This window comes from Rattus norvegicus, chromosome 18, assembly GCF_021556685.1.
Source record: "Rattus norvegicus strain SHRSP/BbbUtx chromosome 18, alternate assembly SHRSP_T2T, whole genome shotgun sequence".
Taxonomy (NCBI): domain Eukaryota; kingdom Metazoa; phylum Chordata; class Mammalia; order Rodentia; family Muridae; genus Rattus; species Rattus norvegicus.
The window spans coordinates 54,147,017-54,168,623 of record NC_141551.1 but is presented as its reverse complement, the minus strand read 5'-3'; the positions used below and the strand labels follow the sequence as shown (position 1 = coordinate 54,168,623).

Genomic DNA, 21,607 nt, shown 5'->3' with positions numbered 1-21,607 from the left:
TTCTTCCACCCTTTCAACCTCCTAACACTAGATAGGAGAGAAAAAAGGATAGAGAGGAAAGGAAAAAGATCCCTGAATAAAGTCATAGGTTAAAAAGGGGGTGACATTATCATTAGAAAACTTCTTGCTGGGATGCCGAATTCCTTGGGGCAAGCTTGGTCTTCACTGTCAGTAGATCTAACTTCTTGTTTCTTCTTTGTGCATGACTACTTAACAAATTATAACCAACAATAACTAATAACCAATCAATAACCTACCCTAACTCTTGGGGCCCTAGCATTTATATACCCTCCGAAAAGTCCCCAGAATTCCAAGCAGCACACAATCGTAGAAACTGTCTGCAGCTGGCAAAATCATGCCTCTGCTAGGGCATGAGGCAAATCACCGTCAGCTGCTGTGGACAGTGAGAAGTGGTCCTATGTCCCCACACCTGGGTTTAGAAAGAAAGCACATTTTTATTTCTGTGTTTTTTGTAAAGAAAGCAAAATTCTCACTACATGTCTACTGTTCTCCACCCTCTGACCACCTCTAGCATGGCTGAGTAACGACTCCTAGTATCAGTGATGAATTGAAAAGTATGGGACATGGAGTCAGGTAACTGGTTCTCTTCTTACTGTGTGAGTGTAGAAAAGCCACCTCTGTGCCCCAAACACTGCATCTCTAAAGTCTGAAGTTATAGAACCAAAATGAACCTTTGACTGGGAACGTTATCTCTCCCCAGCTGTAAAGTCATACTTGCCCAAATAATTTTGAAAGAGTGAAATTAATCAACTTAAGTCAAGAAAAGTGCTATTTCAATGAACATAACAAAAATATGGGTTTCCTGACTGGAGTTAAGTTACCAGTGTAACTTTAGATTAAGTTTGCACAGATGTTGAGCATTTCTATAAGGAGCCGCCTGCTGTTCCCAGCCCCCTTGAGATTCAATACACTGGACTCTTCTTGCTTACATTCTGAAGTTCTTTATTTATGTCAATGAAAAGAATTTCATTATCCTATAAAGTCACAGACACTTCCACTTCAAAGTATTACAATCAACCAGTTTTCCTATAATCATAAAGTAAAAGCCTTGTCACCTTCTTGGCATGATTAACAAAACAGAAAAGAGAAGGCAGAGTTCACAATTGTTCTGAGCTTCTGTGTATTTACATTCCTGGACCTGATACAATTTAATTCAATTCACTTACTAGCTGATGACTGTGTGAAGACACCCACATCCTAATCCCTAGATCCTGGGAAAGAGATACATGGCCTAACGGTGTTAAGGCTGCAGGTGGAATAAGGATGCTAATTAGGAACCTTAAATCCCATGAGAGCTTAGGCCAGGCAGAAGAAGGGAGTCAGAAGGGACCTAAGGACCCACACTTGTTGCCTGAGAAGATGGAAATAAGGGACAAAACAATCAAATAAACCAAAACAAACCAAACATAAAAACCCACACGAGCAGACTCTAGCATCATGGGACGGCAGAAGTCATCCCTTATACGGGCCCCAGAATACATCGCAGCCTTAGCAACACGAGCTTTGCTGTCAGCACAGTAAGCCCTAGAACTCTACAGAATTGAGATGAAACAGTCTGTTGTCTTGAGACATGGCGTCTATGGCGTTTTGTTAGTGCAGCTACAGGACACTAATCCAGCGTCCCAGAGCTGGCTTCAGCTGTGGAAGAGGCATGGGTACAAGAGAGGGAAACCTTCCTACCATAAATCCTTCCTTTGCCAGGGGCAATGCTGAAGAGGGGCGGGGCTAGTATTTTAACAAGCACTACAGATAATAAACGTTTGAAAAACACTAGATTACACTTATTAGAAATTTTCTTAAAACGTGGATATCTATATGATGCTTCTTTCTAGACTCATCTTCTAAGCAGGAGCTCTCAACCTTCCTAATGCTGCAACCCTTTAATACAGTTATTCATGTGGTGGTGACCCAACCCAACCATACAATTATTTTCATCGCTACTTCATAACCGTAACTTTGCTACTGTCATGAATCTTAACGTAAATACCTGATAGGAAAGATATCTGATCTGCAACCCCTGTGGACACTGCCCAGAGGTTGAGAACCACTGAGCACATCAAAAGTCTATGCTGTGGTGCCTTACCAAGGCTCAAACAACAAAACACATTTCGATAGTGCTAACAGGAAAACTCTGCGGGAACTCTTATCGGTCTGGGCCTGCACCGGATTCTGCTCCTTTGTAAGTTCTGATAAGTTATAAGATTATAAATATCAAATCTGTTGCCTTTGAAAACTTATTACAATTCACTGACTAATATTCATGGAGTCATGGGAAACAAAACAATTTCACTTACATAATACATTTTCTTTAATTTTATACGAAGAGAGTGATGTTCCACTGATCACAACATACATTAAAATGTTTTTTAAGCACTAATCAGTATGAAATGAAAGTAAGTTTCTTGACGGATTAACAATGACCACAGTATTACCGCTAAGAGTCCTGTTGATGATGTCAGCCATAACAATGTTTGAAGGGGAATATGGGCATTTTAAACTCCATTTTACCTAGAGTTTCTTTCTCTACCAACTCCGGTGTACAGTAAAAGATGCACTTAAAAAGACTGTAAAGGCATTATGTTACGGTGTGCCTCTGTCCATTACCCAGCACTGCAAACCACTCCCACCTGTTTACAAGTCTGACATAACCAAGGACGAAGTAGAACATTCAGTGGAAGAAAAAAACGTTAACATAGACTGTTAGCCAGAGGAAGAAAATCCACAAAGATGCTAACGGGAATAAGGAAATTAGGGCAATCAAGACAGATACACAATATTTAAGATAATTTGCTGTGGTTAAGTCAGTGCATGTCACTCAGTCAGTAACCTCAACACTGTGAGAGGAGCAGATACTGGATCCAGAGTCCTGCTTGTCAATCCAGGATCATTGGCCAGTCAGCCTGGGAAGCGAAACCACTGGGTACACACTGACATTACAACGGATGTTTCACAACAATAGAAAAGTCAAATCACTGTGGTAGGTGGGTTTTTTGTTTTTTTCCCCTTTAAAGTGCACAGTTGAAGAAAACTTCACCAGAGGGTGCACTTCGGAAAGATATGGTCAGAGTATACAGTGTAGACAAGACAGGCACCTCCACGGTAATTTGTCTTAATGACTAAAAGCTCGTTAGGAAACAAGGGAGATAACTAAGCAGCACCTGAAGCCTCGACATTGTAACTAAACACGTTTACCCAATGGTCTAGCCAGTTCAGTGTTACTAAGAACTGCAAAGAAGGAACTGTTGTTGACTTAACATATTAGTTCTAAGAGACAACGGCTTGTCTGGCTTGCAGTCCCGTCGCCTGGGGGGAAGGAGGATCCTCATCCTCCGAGACTCCTACACTTTGGAAAGCAGACCAGACTCCGGGGCACTGGCCTTAATTAGGTTCTGGATTTCCTTGAACTTCGGGTGGTCTTTGTCTGCCACCAGCTGTAGGAGGACAGCCTCACTAGTGGTCACGATGATCCCAGTTCGAGCAAGACGCTAGAAAAAGAGAAACACAGACAAGTGAGCTGGAAAATGGCGACTATGTTAAAAACAGCGGGAATGGGTCAGGACAGTTAGGGTCTTCATCTACAGCAGTGGTTCTCGGCCACAGAAGTAAATTCAGGGATAGAGAACAGTTTCAAAACCAGCTGTACCACAACTGTACCGTGAGTGTTCCTCGGTATTATTAACGGGCTAGAAACAGTGATGGGAAGCAGGAAGTCGGAGTCATGATCCCTAGGTGGGAGGTTACCAGGCTAATCACCGTAAAAGGAACAAAGATATAAATCGTATCCCCGTCTGTGCCAATCAGTTTTCATCTACTTGACACTCCAGTTCAGCTCTTCTGGGAAGAGGGAAACTTAAGAAAGTGCCTCCATCTGACTGGCCTCTAGGCAAGTCTGCTAGACATTTTCTTGATTAATGATTGACGCTGGAGGGCCAGCCCACTTCGGGTGGTGCACTCACCCTGATAAGGTGGTCCTAGGTTATGTAAAAAGCGAGTGGAGGAGGCCAGAAAGCAGTGTTCCTAAGTGGCTACCGCTTCCGCTCCTGCCTCTGGTTTTCTGCCTTGAGGTCTCAGCCTGAATCCACTCAGTGCTCAATTGTGACGTGGGAGTTCAGATGAAATACCCCCCCCCCACTTGCTTTTGGTCCTGGTGTTTATTTCAGCAACAGAAACCAAACTAGGGTCTAGCCCTCCACGGGCCACACTTCTGGGGCTGTACCGCTTCGCCTCTCATTTCACTCTCTCAAATGGAGGTTTCTTTTGGCTTCAAGTTTTGATAAACTCTTGTGTTTTTATTTATAACACAAAAAGCAAAGGGGGTACCACCTCAGAGTTTACCCTGTACAGTATAATCGAAACAGGAGATCCTGGGGAATAATAATACTTTTGTCTGGCGTTACTGCCATTGGGCACCTACTTATTTAAAAATAATCTGTAAAATGGGTATAATTATAGCTATCCAGACTATTTTATTACTAGTTTGCTATCCAATTATATAAAACAGATGCTTAATTGCATTAAGAAAATAGGGTTCTTAAATTCTTTTTTTTCTGACTCCAAAACAGCCCCCCCCCGAGGACTTCTCATAATTAGAGCTCTTTGGTCTAGGAATGACTGGCAGGAGCCAAGGGCTTCAAGTGAGGTTTGCAATCTGCCCCAGGGAAAAACTGAACCACGGCATCTGCCGCCAGGATAGACTTTATGGAACGACTAAAGGAGGGTTGTAAGGTGGAAAACTGGGTACCGCTCCCATACAGGACGGCTCCTAACAGAGGGGGTCAGGAGTGGGCAGGGGGAGACTCCAACAGCGGGGACTTTTCCTTCTGTCTGGATCAGAATCTTGTCCATCTACCCTAATGATCTTTGGTGATGCTGGAAGCTGGGTCATATTGGGGTGCACAGGGCCACTTACCTCACTACTGAGGGTTTAAAAAGAACTGAGCAAAGAACCTATGTGAGAAGGAAGGTGTGGCACAGAAAATGCAAAGCTTTCAGAGCAGGCTCCTAGGTGTTTGCATAGAGCCTGCCCTCCCGACTGAGAGGAAGCTGGGCAGACAATAACAAAAGCTTCTAGTGCTCTGTGCACTTCTGATCATGTAGTCCAGCCCACCTCCAACCCCACCCCCACCCCGGAGTTAAATTGGGGCTTTTGACGAGTCCTCCCTACACTTGCAGTCAGTCCAACTGGGCTAATGGAAGAGGAAGGTTGGCTCCTTGATGTTCAACCTAAGACTGTAAGTCAGCGAGGGAGTACCTAACCCACTTCACACCTGAACAACACTGAAAACCGCCCATCCGTCATTCGTAAGTCAGTGAGTCAGTGATGAAGTCCCCACTTCCTATCAGAGCAACACTAAAGACTGCCCCTCAGTACGGGGGCCTCGAGTTCCAGGGAGGATTTGCTCCATCTGTTCTGCAACCCTTCTGAGAGCAGACAAAAGTCAGGCAGGTGCAGGCTGTTACACCATTCTACCATACAATTTTAGACAATATTACCCCAAGGTGACAATGCCCGCTAGATGGCCAGCACACCACCACCTGACCTCACCTGCAGACACTGCACACCATCACCTGACCTCACCTGTGGGCACTGCACACCATCACCTGTAGGCACTGCACACCATCACCTGACCTCACCTGGAGACACTGCACACCATCACCTGACCTCACCTGGAGACACTGCACACCATCACCTGACCTCACCTGGAGACACTGCACACCACTATCTGACATGCTGTGGTCACTTTCCCACTCTCAACCTTGATACATTCACCTACACAGGCTCTTCTGTGTCCAGGCAAAAGAACAGGCCTCCTGTCCATGCCTGAATGTCTCAGGGCCCACACAATCAACTAAGCAGGGCTCGAAGAGACTAAAGTGACAACCATGGAGCCCATATGGATCAAAGCTGGGTTCTCTGCGTATACATTATGGTTGTGCAGTTGGGTGTTTTTGTGGACCCGTAACAATGGGAGTGAAGGGTGTCTCTGACTCTGTTGCCTGCTCTTGTGACCCCTTTCCCCTACTTGATTGCCGCATCCATCCTTGATATGAGAGCCTGTGCCTAGTCTGTGTAACTTGTTATTCTGTGTTCAGATGACCTTGGGACACCTGCTCTTTTCTGAGGGGAAACGGAGGAACAGTGGAGCTGCGGAAGAGGGGAGGTGGAACTGAGAGGAGTAAAGGGAGAGAAAACTCTGATCAAGATGTAATGTATGAGAGAAGAACAGAAAAAAAAATCCATATGGATGCAGAAGAAAAGTCCTGGAAATACCTTCACTGCGAACAACATTTTTTCAGTTTGCATGGCTTTCTACCGTTTGGTTCCTTTAAAACTCTTCAGTCTGAGCATCACCATGGCAATAGAGTTTCCACACGAAAGTACAGGAGGCAGCTGCTCATTGAGCCTGGCCTGGCCGCTGTAAAACCTTGGTTAATAAGGAAGCTTGAAAAGTGGATTCTGAAGAGCTCATGACCTAAGAAGAGCTTACAGAGCCTTGCTGCGATGAGGAGTGGTACCATTTATTAGATGCCCCCTCCTCCAAAAATTTCCAATGGGCATGAGGACATTTTAAAAAATAAGCTTCTACCTATCAGACAACCACTTTATGGCCTTTACTCCAAGGCTCCAGGGTCTTTGAGGAAAAAGGGACAGAAAGACTGTAAGATCCAGGAAGCTGTATTTTCTAGACATACCAGGGAAAATGTGTATGTGAACAGACAAAATGTGTTTGTGACAGACAAAATCCCAGCACGGAGAGTAGAAGGTGGACACATAATTCCATGTCTAGCTGAGGAGCCATTGATACTTAATGCTACTGTGAGAAAGGTGACAGTTACTTTTAAAGACAGGAGACCTGATAGGGTGACAAACTACACTGCAGGGCCAGGGCCCAAACCCAAGACCAGATGGGTAACACAACCTGGACTTGATGGGGAAGGGACTTAAGACAGTAATCCCAAATTTAGACGGTGAGGGTGGCATATGGGGAGGAGTTGGAGGGGGCTGAACACGCCTAAAATACATCGCATGAAATTCTCAGGGAATTAATAGAAATATTGCAATAAATAAACAGACAGCGAACTTCTCCCTATAGTTCTCTCCTAATCTTTCAGGAGAGACCAAGGGAAGTTCACCATGTTCTGAAGCAGGTTTTGCTACTGGGAGAAAGGTGGCTGGTTCCCCAGGGCCTTTCCTTGTGCACTCTGGAGGGCACTTCAGGCTACGGAGCTGGCACAGTCCCAACAGAGAACACTGCACAGGCCAGTCTGTACCCAGAGCATTGGACGATCTCTCAACGGCAAACCCTCCACCCTTTCTTTACGATTGTTTCAGATTTCCATTTTGTGTATTACCAATGTGTGTGCTCAGGTGATGCTGAGCCAAGCCTAGGTCTGAAAAGCAGCTCTTTCCATGCTGTTAAATATTCATGACTCCTATCCCTTCAGGAAAGCCGGTGAGAAGTTATCGTGAGTAGAGCAAGTACCTCAAGAGCGAACATCCTGTCCATCATGCTTCTCGAGGATGTGGCGTCAGCAACGATGTGGACCTCAATACCTCGGCCCACCAGCTCCAGGGCAGTCTGCTGGATACAGACGTGTGTCTTGGAGAAAAGGAGAGCACCACATGTAAGACACGGTAGACTGTTGGTGCTCTGCATGTGTCTAATAAAAGGGTGACAGGGGCCGCTGAAAAGCTTAACAGCATCGTTCTTTTAAGAACAGCATACGTCAGCATCTCCACAGGCAGTGGAGTTGGGAAAAAAAGCTGGCTTTTATCAGTGTTTCTCAAGGTCACTTTGAACACACTCTCAGAATCCCATCAACTGTCTAATGACTTTCACCCTCCGAGTGGCCTTGAGAAAGCTCACTGTCACCACTCTGGTGTTGGACCACTTGCACTTGGGTTTACATCTCTGTCCATATCAGGTGCCCAGCTCAAAGGACGAGGCTTTGGCACTGAGAAAGCACGGAGGCGACTGAGGCAGATCACGGGGAGTAATTTACAATGCAGGCCAAAGAACAAAAGCATTGTACAGACAGTGCACTGGGACAGAACAGAAGGGGCTGGAAATTGAATAATCCTTTTCAGGTTTAGCTTAGCTCTAGTTAGCCCGATAGTTTTGAGCCTAAGTCGGCGTTCTCTCGCTTTGGCTGATTCATTTGAAGATCAGGGATTATCCAGTGTCCATCACCATTGACAACTACCGTACAGACCCCATCAGGCACTGCCCAGCAGGGGGCGAGGCAAAAACTCCCTCTAAGAATTAATTATGATGAATAAAAAGCATGTGTAAAAGCCAGTGCATGTGTATGACACAATTACACAAACGACCTTCCTCTCTGTGACCATGACTGAACTAAAAATTACTAGTTAAGACTAAACCTTTCTGTTACAAAAACTTACTATGATTAAAAACCTTATTATTAAAATATACCCAATATTAAAATAATTCTATTTCATTGCATTGAGTGAGTAATTTTGTTCGCAATGCTTTTGATTTCGATGTAACAGTTGTTTAGAAGCTAGAAATAACCTGAGCATGGTGGCACAGTGCTGCACTCAGGAGGCAGATGCAGGAGGATTGCTATGAATTCGATTTCAGCAGAGGCTACATTGTAAGTCCCATGGTACACAGCAAAGTCCTATCTCAAAACTACATGAAAGCATCAGGGTCATTCCAAAATGAAGAACTATATTAAAGGGTCACATAATTACGTAGGTTGAGAACCACTATCTAGATAATGATTAGTAAGATTCTCTTCCCATGTGATCTAGGTTCTATCAAACTGATAAAACTATCCATCACTTCAACAGAATAGAAGGTTTTATCTTAACATCTTCATACATGGGTTTCATTGTACTTTTCCCTCATGGGTTCCCTTTTCAAACTGCCTGCCCACACCCCTTGCTTTTAGAGCTGTCCCTTCTTGTCTCCCAGTCAGTATTCAAATTGCTTTTTATTTCTCTAATTCAGCATTTCTCAACTCTTGGGTCACAATTCCCATGGAAAACATTTATCTCAAAGATTATTACATAAGCAAAATTATGGTTATGATATAGCAATGAAAATAATTTTATGGTTGGAGTCATCACAACTTGAGGAATTTTATTAAAGGGTCACATCATTAGGAAAACTGAGAATCACTGCTTAATTCTTAATAAGCTTTAATTTCATAGTTTTTGAGCAGAGTTGTGCTGTGGTTTATTAAAATATATTTTCGTGCTATCATGGTGGTGACTATGTATAAGATACCAGATGCCTTTGGAATTTTGTTGATGATTTTCTTTTGTGCAAGTGTTGCATTTCTATCTGTGCAGGTATACTTGTGTGTGTGTATGTATGAGGTGGACACCCATGACTGTCTGTACAAATGCTTGGAAGTCCAGAAGACAATCACACTTAGAACCCTTCAGGCATCCTGGTCTCCTTAACTTATTAAATTTGTCCTTTCACAATTAAAAAAAATACATGAAATACAATGTAATAAATCAACCAAAACTGGCACTAGGAATCCACGAGTATGTTTTCCCTTTCTAAAGGCGTCTACACACAACTATTTGAAGGACAGTGAACTGTACAACTTTGGGGATGCATGAGGTGGGGTACAGCACAAAATGTGCCCCCACCCAATCAAGTCCAGACACACATAAATAAAAGTAATGCCTTTGGGAAAAATGTCTTCCAAAGCAGGCCACAGGTGGTTCTCAGAACAGCAGAGGATCACTGGCTGAGACTCAAAGGCAGCCCGGCTCACAGGCTGACTTTGGGCAGGGTATGATAGCTCTAAGCCTTAGTTTCTTATCTGTGGTACTGGGGGCCACAGGGTCCATAACTCACAGGGTTGTTGGGAGGGTTCAAGGTGTTACCAGCTACAGGGCATTTGAATCAGTGGCCTGCAGGCGGAGGACACATAACAGGTGGTGGCCATCTTCCCTCGGTACCACCCGCCAGCATCCTAAAAGCAAAACTGCATTCTGGGAACGCTGAGTTTTCCCACAATCGGCCCATTCCGAACCCAAAAGGGAACTTAACTTACTTCTACTCCAAACAGCACAACGCTCCGGACGCCAGGAATCTCAGCCAAGGCAGCTTCGACTTCGGGTAACACCATAGAAAACTTGGTCTTCGGAAGAACCAGTTTTACACCTGTTAAGTCAATTTCCTGAACGGTGCTGCCGAGTCCTTTCGGGTACTGTTCTGTTATGATAACTGGGATCCCTAGTATCCGAGCTCCTTGCAACTGGAAAGCATCAAACAAAAGAGAAAAGACACCTGTGCTCAGTAGGCTACACATGCACATTGTGTGGAATACAGACACGAACGCATTCTGTGCCTCAGACAAGCAAACTCAGAAGCATACCAGTCTCTGTCCCACACTAATGATGTCTCCAAAATACTTGATGGCTGGGCGGAACCTTTCCTGCATGTCACAACAGAAGAACACAGTGCTGGGAGGCGTGAGATTCCCCAGGGTCGTGAGCTGAGGACAAAGAAGACAAAAATGAGCTGGCATTTGTATTACAATGATATTTATTTCCAGTGGCTGTCGCAGCAAACAGAAGGAGGTTCCTGTTGTTTGCCTCAGTCAGTAAGCCCAAACAACTATCACAACTACAAGAAATGATCTGAATTACTGTTCCCCCCAAGAAAGGGTATTGCCCACAAAGACATTCTCCAAAGTGCATCTGGTAGAAAAGGGGGAACATAACACAACGACCAACCACACATAACTGTTTAAACAAGTTTTAATACTTTCAGAGAGAAAATATTTGAGTCAATTAAAAATATGTTATATATGTTTCAAAAATTTCTTTCACCTAGGGAGAAATATTTACCATAAAAGGTTAATTTTACAACAACACACTTGAATAGCATTTCAGTATAAAAATATCAAGAAAAGGAAAATTTCCAAAAAAATTAGGCAGTTATATAATTTGAATATTTTTATGCTCATTTTCTGTGTCTCTAAAAGTATTTGCTTAATATTATTGTGAATATGTTACCTTCAAATCAGAAAAAATATCTACATTAAAATGATAATGGTATTACAGACAGAAATTAAATTTTAAAGTGGCTTATGTAAGGAGAGTAACAACTGAAATATATAATCAATAATCTGTAGCAGAGACTGAAACATAGAAGCCAAGACAAACAGAAATCGTAGCAAATACAAAGTCACTGCTCTCAAGATAAACGTCGTTTGCAAGGCTGACTTCTGGGGTGCTTTACATGAAACATGCAGACTGGGACAGGAAAGGGTGCTGGGAAAGGAACACGCCAAGAGGGAATTCTTAAACATTATCAGGAGTCGGAATAAACTAATGTTTATTATCAGGAGTCGGAAAACTAATGAATTAGCAGGAAAACTGAGTATTAAATTTCCAAACTTCACATCTGCAACCCAACAACAGCTTGTGTATCAGCCTGTAGGTGCAGGACTACCTGGCTACTCACTCACACACACTCATTCTCTCTCTCCCTCTCCCTTCCTCCCTCTCCCTCCCTCCCCCCCCCTCCCCCCCCCCCTCTCTCTCTCTCTCTCTCTCTCTCTCTCTCTCTCTCTCTCTCTCTCTCTCTCTCTCTCTCTCTCTCTCTCTCTCTCGGCTTCTACCTCTTCCCAGATTCCCTCCCTTCTCAATAAACTTTCTTTATACTAGGCCGTGGCACGCTGTTATTGTTCAGGGGAACACCTCAGCATGAGCCCACCAAAGTGCTCCCCATGCCACAACAGCATGATACTGCAAAACATAACAGGTTTTGCAAAAACATAACAGGCAGCACAAGCCAACAGTCTGGATCTAACACTTGCAAATTCCACACTTTCCACTTGCAAATTAAAGAACGCTCTGCATAGAGCAAGGAACCCATGTCATTACTCTTCCTAGTCACCCACTAACCCCCTCTAGTTGTCCTGTTTTGCACTCCCTAAAACCACCCACAGATATCAATTATTAATAATATCCTGGAGAAGCCTGTGTCCCAATTACATGGTTGTAGCAGCCCTAGACTCGGCTTCACCATCTCTAAAGGTGGCAGACTCTAAGGGAGACAATTCCTACCTGCATTAAAGGGGCCACTGAGGGAAACCTTTTATGCCCAGTGCTACGGCTATCCTAACTGCTCTAGGATGGCCTTTGTACCATCTACTCTAATTGCAGCCGAGGCTACAACATGCACACTCTTACCTCATGGGCAATTCATAGCACAGTGCACTAGAGGGTGAGAGCCACCTATCTACCAATTATCACTATAGAGAGCCTAACTTCACCACCAAAGCACGATTAAAATGAGCGCTCAAGTGCTCTGGCTGTCTCCTCACACTGTTTTTAAATGATACCCGTTTTTATTTTATATTTATTTATTTAGTGTCTGTGTATGAGCTCCAGGATTTATATGAGGTCAGACAAGTCCTGGGAGTCTGGTCTCTCCTTCCAAGACATGGCCTCTGGGATTAGATATCAGGTTGTCAGGCTTGGCAACAAGCTCCTTAATCAGCGGAGCCAGTGTACCTGCCCAAGGCCTGTATTGTAGGCAATTCCAAAGCTGTGAGTGTGATCTGCACACAGAAGCTGGGAACACCAACTTCTGTGTATTAAGGATAATGTTTCTTAAAGCAATCACAACTTATGACTTACGCATTCTAAAATCCCAGTAACCATTAAGTCTTAGTTACCTATGCCTAAGAATCGATGTTTTTCTTTCATAAATTTAAACAGTAAGTATCAGAGTGCTGCTGGGATTAGAATAAATGATATAGAACAATTTACTTACAAGTGGACTATTTGAAATTACAGTCATACAACTCAGCCAGACTGGCCATTCCACTGGCCAGCACGTTTTCACAGGAAACCTGGCAAGTATTATTAATGAGCTAACAGTCAAGTCCTGAAATACTCCCAGTTCACACATGCCCCCAGTTCACACATGCCCCCAGTTCACACATGCCCCCAGTTCACACATGGCCCCAGTTCACACATGCCCCCAGTTCACACATGCCCCCAGTTCACACATGCTCCCAGTTCACACATGCTCCCAGTTCACACATACTCACAGCCCCAACTCTCACATACTCACTCAGTCTACATGGTCTAACATTGTAGGTCCCACACCAGACTGGCAGTCTGCATTCTAAATTCACAGAAAGTTAAGCGAGAGAGTTTCCAACAACTAGAAACAGTGCTAGAGACAGACAAATTAGCAGCAGCAGGAACTGACAGAGAAGATAGGGGGGAAAGATCCAAAATGCAAGAAAGCAAACCAACCTCAGACCCACCGACAACTGAGGTAGTAACACATTATTCTAAATTAGAAAAATGTCATTCTAGTATTCATAAAAAGGTTTGTAAAAAAATGTAAGAATATATCAAATAATATATATTATACAGGAACTACAAGATAAAAATGGTGAAAATATTAAGTAATCAAATGTAAATGAATAAATCCTTACCTAGCCAGAAATCTGGATATATGTTCTGAGGGCAGAAGAGAGGCAGCCCTCAAGCTGTCCTCACCCCAGATCCTTTATAGTAAAGAAAGATGTTAAAGTGACTAGTGACTCCTTTTCCAGTAGAGATGGAATTCCTGATTGTGTGAGACTCAGACACTTCCTCATACCTTTGAAATCGGAGGCAACTGGCGAAATCTGCTGTGTAGCAGGAGTAGCCAACACGAGGAAAAGCTGACAAACAAATCAGCCACAGGGTCCTTAGGCATGCAATAATTCACACTGACAGTGTATGTACTTGACATGAGAATGGCCTGTGCAGATCCTCAGAGCCCCACAACCTCAGTCTACCCAGGAGAAAAACACACCACGCGTGAAAACATAGGCCATCCCACCAAACATCTGACGGTGCTCCTCCATACTGTCAAGGTCATTTGCAATAATCAAAACAGCACACAGGAACCAAGGTAGGCAGGGCAAACGGTTTTAACTGTGTCCTGGACTGGATCGTGGGTAAGATTATCCTGAAATACCAAGATAGGAAGGAGGAAAAAATTAGCAAAAACCAGTGTGCAGAGGTTAAAAGCATGGACCCAGTTTTAATTCTAAGTGTGCAGCCCACAACTGCCTGTAACTCCAGATCTAGGTGATCTGATGCCCTCTTTTGAACTGCACACACATGTATACTAAAATAATAATAATAATAATAATAATAATAATAATAATAATAATAATAATACAATTAGAAAGAGTCCGGTGTGCAGCTTAGTAGTGCAGCACACTGGGTGGTTGGCTGTGATAGATAAAGCACAGTAAAGCACAGTATTAACAGCAGAGGAGCCCCTGGGACAGAGGAACTGAAAATCTGTATTATCTATGCAACTGTAGCATTCAAGAAAAAGTTTTAACTCTTACAAATGCAACTCCTACTTGAAATAATAATGGCTTCCCTGGGAGATAGTAGTTAGAGATGCTTCCTGACTGGAGATGACCTTCAGACCTAACAAGCTAGAAAAGGAAGCTTAGAGAGAAAACGGGAAAATGGGAAAAATAAAACAAACAAAAAATTCTAACCATGTTATCTGCCTGATCCTGTTTGGCACACAGATTCCAACAAGATGCTGTTACAATTTAATTCAATTGTAAGTTAGGAATTTCTTTAATCATGACTCACACATTTTAGTTAGAATTAAATTGTAGGTGCCCAGAGATTATTGCCAATTGCCCAAAATATACAAGTTACAACTTCAGTATGACCAACACTGCCATGACAAAAGGATTATTATAATCAGTGACTTCCTGAAATGAGAGTTTAAGAGACAGAATCTAGGTATAAAACTCTGTCTACTTCCTTTAGACTTGCCACAGTATGGCACTGACCTGAGATTTCAGACTGAATGGAATACCTATGGACTTTTCACAGAAAAAAATCGATATTCCTATTACCCTGGCCATGTGCTCTGATCATTTAACAAAATGCTCACTGGCTAACCACTCAGGAAAACAAAAAGTGGCTAGCCTAGGTTAATGACTCCATCAGTTCCTGAACAGAAGTAGGGTATGGCTATCTCACTGCTGAACAGTGTCCCATCACCCCTTGCAAAGTCATACTTCAAATTCCTAAGTCATACTTACAGCATGACCTTCCCTGGAGCTGGAGTCATTGCAGATAAACTGACTTAAGATAAAGACCTACTAAGTAAGGTCCATAAGTAACTGAAGGAGACTGGTGTCCCTATGGAAAGGGGACAGACCTAGACGGAGAGATGGACAGACAGACCTACATTCAAGGATGTTGTGAATTGGTTCTAATGCTTTGCCTTAATTCGGCTCCCAAAACCAGCAATCTATTTATGTCTAAATTCTGAAGGTCCCTGTCCCCAGTTGGTGTTTGAGTGAGCAATAAAGAGCCAATGGCCAATGGCTGGGCATGATGAAAGAGGTGAGACTTCTAGGTTCCCGGGAGTAGAAAAGAGGAAGAAAGGGTCAGCCATGAGAAGGGGTAGGAAGGAACAGGAGGGCATAAGGGCCGAAATATAGGGCCAAGAAGGAAAGCGGCCCCCAGAAGGACTGCCTAGAAGTGTCTTAAGCAGCAAAGATAGAGGCCCAGTCAGAAGGGGTCAGGACATCAAAGATAAAATACAGATTTAGGATGTGTTAAGTCAGGAATGTCAGAGGGGAGTGCTTACTGGGAGTTTTAGAAGTGCCCAACCATTGAGCTAGTCAAGCGTATCAAAATTAGGCTGGTGCGTGCGTGCGTGCGTGCGTGCGTGCGTGCGTGCGTGTGTGCGCATGTGCATGCATGTGCGTGTGCATGTATGTGTGCGTGCGTGTGTGTGTGTGTGTGTGCATGTGCATGCATGTGCGTGTGCATGTATGTGTGCGTGCATGTGTGCATGTGTGCAGGATGCCTAGCAGGAGCGCAGGGCAGATTAACTAATTCACCAATACACAAGAACGCCTTGACCGTGAAAGCAGACTGGAGTGATTGTATCTGTAAGCCATGATCTTCCACAAACACGAGGTGCAGAGAATCATGTAGACTTCCTCACAGCCCTCAGAAGGAAGCATCCCTGCCCACGCCCTCCGTTCTAGCATCTGGAAATGTGAGAGTGTCTGTGCTGTTTCAGCTCCCCAGTTGGCAGTGCTAAGGACAGCCCCTGTGAGGAACCTGTGCTGCTGAGGAGTGGGGACCGCTTTAAGATGGGGGATTCCTTTGCTTTAACCGGCTACAGTTAGAAGATAAACGGGATCTACATGAGTAAGAGTCTGAAGGGGATCTAGGTACTCTTAGGTCTCAAGCCTGGAGACCCATTTAATATATCAAAGTGGATCTGGCAGCCGGCTTCTCCCAGTATCCCTCAGTCCCAAGCAGGGAATACCCTGCCTTCTACTCTCCAAACCTTCTTGTCCAGGGTCTGGGCTGCTCTTCCTTCAGAGGCTCTCCCCTATATAATCCAGCCATTTTGGTTACCAGCCCTTTCTTTTTAACCTTTTCCCCTCTTTGTGCCTGTACCTGCCGCCCACCCCCCCTCTTCCCCTTCCTCTCTCCCTTCTCCCCACAGGGCAGCTCAGGGTCCCTTTCCTGCCTCTGGCTATGCTCTCTCCCTTTCACCTTCAATAAACTTTCTCCTCCACCATGTCCTTTCTTTTCATTTCTTATTTTCATCCAGTATTTAAATCTTAAGTGTTTCCAATCCAACTGCAAGGCTTTGGTAAGGCCCTGACCTAGTATCAACTCATTTAAAACAGACTGATTCCCCGCCCCACATAAGCAAACTCCGAGGATTCTAGATGAGGCTCAGGCTTGTGGGGACTAGAACCTGAGTCCAAGTCTCAGCTTCGCTGCTGCGGTCAATTACATAAACGTAGGTACACCATTGGCATCGTCCAATAGAATTGCCTTCTCTTTTAAACAGTAAGAAAGAACGGTATTTTTCTCCAGCTGTGGTGATATCCAGCAAAACAAACCCTTGAGTCAGCACAGGCTGGGAAGCTCTAACAAGGTTAAGGACGATTTCCCATTAGGATCTCTGTAGAAACATCACTGTGCTAATTTAGTCTGCAGAATTAAGAAACTCATTCATAAAGCAGAGCGCAGTTCCAGACACAACCAAAAGGCTCATCATTGTGTCATTTATTTCTGGCAAAACAGATTCTCAGCCTTTTCCTTGAGACGGCAAGAGAACACTTCACTTTTCCTTTTACAACATGTGTACCTACCCTGAGCATCGAGGTCCCTGCATCCCAGAGTCTGAGCTCTCTGGCTCCCCAAGGAAGACCAGCTGTGCCCACCCCTGAGAACTGAGCCCTGAAGGATCTCTTGAGATGCCTCAGACTGGGATGAAGGTGAAACTGGGCTACGCCAAGACCCGGTGACATTTAAATCTACACTAAGATTCCCCATGGCTAACTAAACCTAAGGGGGAAGAAAGAAAGAAATGCAAGTCACAGCTCCCACTCTCAATTCAGTTTATTTATAGGTAGCAGCTAATTTACACCCAAGTAACAAACAGATACAACGTTTTGGGAATCGCTCTGCAATACTCAAAGTTTTTAAGTGGCCCGTATACCTCCATAACCGTATTATCCCATAACACCCGCTGCCTATCAAGCCAATAGTCTGGAGACAACACCTCGAACTCGAGATCTAGGCTTCTCTTCTTGGTGCCCACTAAAGCACTCGGCATCCAGACATACCCTGCCAGTGTCTCCACCCGGTCTGAGCCTGAGCTTATCCAAGTATTTTTCCTGCGACACCCACCCCTACAAGCAAACGTCCAGCAACCCCGATCTCTAACTTCCAACCAGCAAGCCATAAGCAGACCATACTCCCTTTCTTCCTCTTTGTGTAGCTGCCTTTCTTCCTTTCTGATCGTGAACTGGGCTGTCTCTTCTAGCAAAAACGTCTGTACGTCACCCTCATAAAATAAAAACTCACTGGAACAGGAACACTGGGTCCAAATCCTCTCCCATTTAACCACCCTTGCCTGGAACAGGTCAGAATAACCTCTGCATCGGGGTTATTCTCCTGCCCTCAAAATGTTGCCAAAGCCTTCCATCTTGTCTGGCTCTCGTCCATTTCTTCCTGCCTTCTGCTTGGGCTCCACTTGCCTGGGACAAGGTCTGTGACAATGGTCTTTACGTGAATCCCCGGGATTACATGTCTCTGTCATGCAGACATGACAAGAAGTACAAGAGTCATAAAGAGACCTAAACTTCCGCTCCATGACCCCTTCATTCACATTCTGCCTCCTATGCCTCTGACGCTGCCAGACGCCTGACACACAAAACCATGAATGAAACATGAGCTATGTCTTCGGCTACCTGAGCCATCAGCAGACATTTAGTCACTCTGACAGTATTTTTTTTTTAAAAGGAGTCCCTGAAAAGTTCCCACACATAGGTCATGAAAATGGATGTCTTCAAGGTCCATTCCCCAAGAACTGCTGCCAACACCCGCTATTCCACAAGGTCACTACTTACAAGGTCACAGCAACAGGAAGGCAAATTAAGAGTTCACTGTAGAGGGAGAGTGTGTGAGCCAGGGTCACAGAGGCCCCAGGGCCTGCATTTGGAGGTGCTGGGACAGAATGCAAGCAAAAGCTTGCACACAGAATGGGCAGTCTCTGCTCCTGGGTCAAAGGGAAAAGGGCCTACCACCTCCATCACTCCCACCTCCCCAGAAGCCACTGAGGGTCTTCCTAAGTGACAAGTGTCCCTTGTAAAACAGCAGGGGGCAGCTCAACAGAAAGGGACAAACATAAACGGAAGCTTAAGTAAGGCTTGTTTTCCGGACTATTCCATGTCCTTTTCATCAAACATGAAAAGAAAGCAGTCATGTTGTGAGAAATGCTCAGACACTCACTGAGGACTTGTTCACGATTTGCCAGCTCAGCCATTACAGCCACAGAATCCAGGGCAACCTCCTAAGCTTCCTACCTCTATGCTCAGCTCCTCAGAGAAATGAACGTCATTACGATCACCACCAAGAACTGAATCCAGGCCTGCATCTACCGGAGCAATGCGCTCATGGATGCCACTTCTATGTGGAATGAACTCTCCGGGATGCAAATCACCCACGTTAGTAAGTAGAGTTATACAGATGTGTTCCAGAAAATGTAGTAGCAATGAAAAGAAGTTATCTTTTCTGAAAATATACCCCCACACATAAATGCATGAGTGCTCAAGAACATCACCATTTCATATGCTATGTAAAATATTCTTTCTTTCATATTATCTACAGCTAGGCTGGGAGAGGCACATGACTGAATTACATTCACTGAAGTGAGACTATGGAAGTATTTATAAGTACTTCAGAATATAGACATACATAACCAGTAAGCCTAAGGACTTGGGTTATTTAGTGAGAAAAATTATCTGTTAGTGGATAGAAAGAGTATTGCTATTATGATTATTTTATTGAGGGGAAAGTAACAATTAGTAAAATGAGAATATGAAAGAGTTTGTAAGTACTTCAAAATAACAGACATATAGAACCAATAAGCTTAAGAATTCTTGGGTGGGCTGGAGAGATGGCTCAGCGGTTAAGAGTACCCGACTGCTCTTCCAGAGGTCATGAGTTCAATTCCCAGCAACCACATGGTGGCTCACAACCATCTGTAAAGAGATCCGATGCCCTCTTCTGGTGTGTCTGAAGACAGCTACAGTGTACTTATATATAATAAATAAATAAATCTTTAAAAAAAAAGAATTCTTGGGTTACTTAATGAGACAAAAGTACTCTTCATTGGGATAGAAAAGAGTACTTCCATTGTTTTAGTGATTGTTTTAAACTCGATTACAAAAAAATTGACTAAACATAAAGTATTTCAAAGGCCAGAGTGACCTGAATTATATGTTGCTTTTTCCAGCATGTTACACACACACACACACACACACACACACACACACACACACACACTATTGATTTTCAGACTCTTTAAGAGTTGAATCACATTTGAAATGGTCAAAATATAAAATTCCTACCCTAGAGCACAGAAAAGCAAACGCCAACTTAAAAATCTAAAGCCAGCCTCCTCGTCACAGGTAGGAGCCCCTCTCCCTCCCAAGGATAGCAGGAAATGGTTGACAATGCAATCTGTTCTCTTCTACACAGTTCCAGACGTTATTCGGCATTTTGGAGTCTGGCCTTGTAATGGATTTGTCAAAGGTGAATCCAACATATTGGGTATTTGGCAGCGGTAATCTAAACGGACCTTCGGAAGGCTGCAGAGGCATCGGCTAGAACTCTTAAAGAGATAAAGATGGAGAATGTTAGACACCAAAGAATGCGGCTCTCCATCCGGGCAGCAGGGCAGATCACTCCACCTCCTGCAGCCTCTCTGGCAGGTAGCCCATGAACTCCGTCCTCTGAACATGTGAACTTTAATCAAGTTAAAGTACTCGTGCCAGGGGGGAGGGGGGCAGCACAATCCAGTCTGTCTTTGAGTACTGATGACAAAAAACAAAAACTGAGGGGAAAACCTCTCAAAATGGCACTTGGATATGAAAATTACCTCTGTACTCAAATACCACAGTTCAGTTTGTCTGGCTAAAAGACTTAGCAGTTCTGCACATAGAGAAAAAACTACAAATGCTGTAGTGCCTAAGTTAACACCTATCTCCTTTCCTCTCAAAACCACGCATTCGCCAGAGAGAATCCTCAGATTTTAAGAGGCGATTGCCTCGTATTACAGCACGGCTTTCAGCAATATAATAATTAATAAACTCTAATCTTTAGGCACAACTTCCTCAGCCTAGGAGTCCCAGGCTTTCACGCTGACTATTTAAGTGGCTGCTGCAGTTCTCTTCCTGGGTAGGCACCCCGACTGTCACCGAAACGAAAGAAGAGAGCCACCACGGTGAAGTTTGCATTTCTGCAACTGGTTACCACAACTCCCGGAACAAGCCCTAGGGCTAACACCGCCCACGATCTGCATCGTCCGTGAAAATAAGAGCAAGGGTGACCGCCGGACCACGCAGGCGGCTGCCGCACAAAGGCGCGGGGCACTGGGGACCACACACGTGGGGGCGTGGGCGGCCCGAGTAGGAGTGGGGGGGGTGACCCGGCTCCGCGTGGGGTGACTCGGCTCGGCGGGGGGCGGGACCCACCTGGATCTGCAGCGGCACCAGGCGCAGCTTGCAGCGCTCGCTCACCGCGAAGCCCTTGGGCAGGTCCACGTACTGGCCCCACTCCTCGGCGAAGAGCTGCACCACGAATTTGCGGTGCATGTCGAGCTGGTCGCCGTACAGGCTCAGGAACTTCTGGATGAGCACGTCGTAGCCCGCGCCGTGGGGCACCGACGCGGGCCGCGCGAACACAGAGAAGCAGAAGAGCACCGGCACGCCGCCCGACGGCGCCCCGGCGCCCACACCGCCGCCAGCCAGCGCGGCCACCGAGGGCTCCGCCGCCGCCATGTTCCCCGCGCGTGCGCGCCGCCTCCGCGCGCCAGGCCGAGGGGCGGGGCCCTGGATGCCGGAGACCCGCCCGCGACGCCCCGGGCTCGGTGCCTGCCACCGGCGACACCGTCACCTGTGGCGCGTAGCGCGCGGGGACAGCGGCTGGCCTGACCTGATACGACAGGACAGCAGTCGCAGGCCTCCTCAGAGGACCAGACCAAGCTGCAAATTACCATCT

The 21,607-nt window shown here is 45.0% G+C and overlaps 1 protein-coding gene and 1 long non-coding RNA gene across 4 annotated transcripts in view; one reads left to right on the top strand and one right to left on the bottom strand.

The window, feature by feature from the left end:
- Positions 1 to 9,532, top strand: part of LOC147999810 (uncharacterized) — a 39,907-nt gene extending 30,375 nt beyond the window's left edge. Inside the window, exon 3 of the long non-coding RNA XR_015642570.1 lies at positions 7,468 to 9,532. This is a non-coding gene — a long non-coding RNA (uncharacterized LOC147999810). The remainder of the gene's footprint in view (positions 1 to 7,467) is intronic.
- Positions 947 to 21,393, bottom strand: Isoc1 (isochorismatase domain containing 1). 3 transcript variants are annotated; one of them, XM_087593229.1, is made up of 6 exons: positions 13,638 to 13,991; positions 13,471 to 13,542; positions 10,384 to 10,503; positions 10,060 to 10,263; positions 7,506 to 7,622; positions 947 to 3,506 (listed from the first exon to the last, which is right to left on the bottom strand). In XM_087593229.1, the coding sequence occupies exons 3-6, from the start codon at positions 10,447 to 10,449 to the stop codon at positions 3,360 to 3,362; spliced, it is 534 nt and encodes a 177-aa protein (XP_087449355.1). In that variant the 5' UTR covers positions 10,450 to 10,503; positions 13,471 to 13,542; positions 13,638 to 13,991; the 3' UTR covers positions 947 to 3,359.
- Between the last annotated feature and the right edge of the window lie 214 nt (positions 21,394 to 21,607).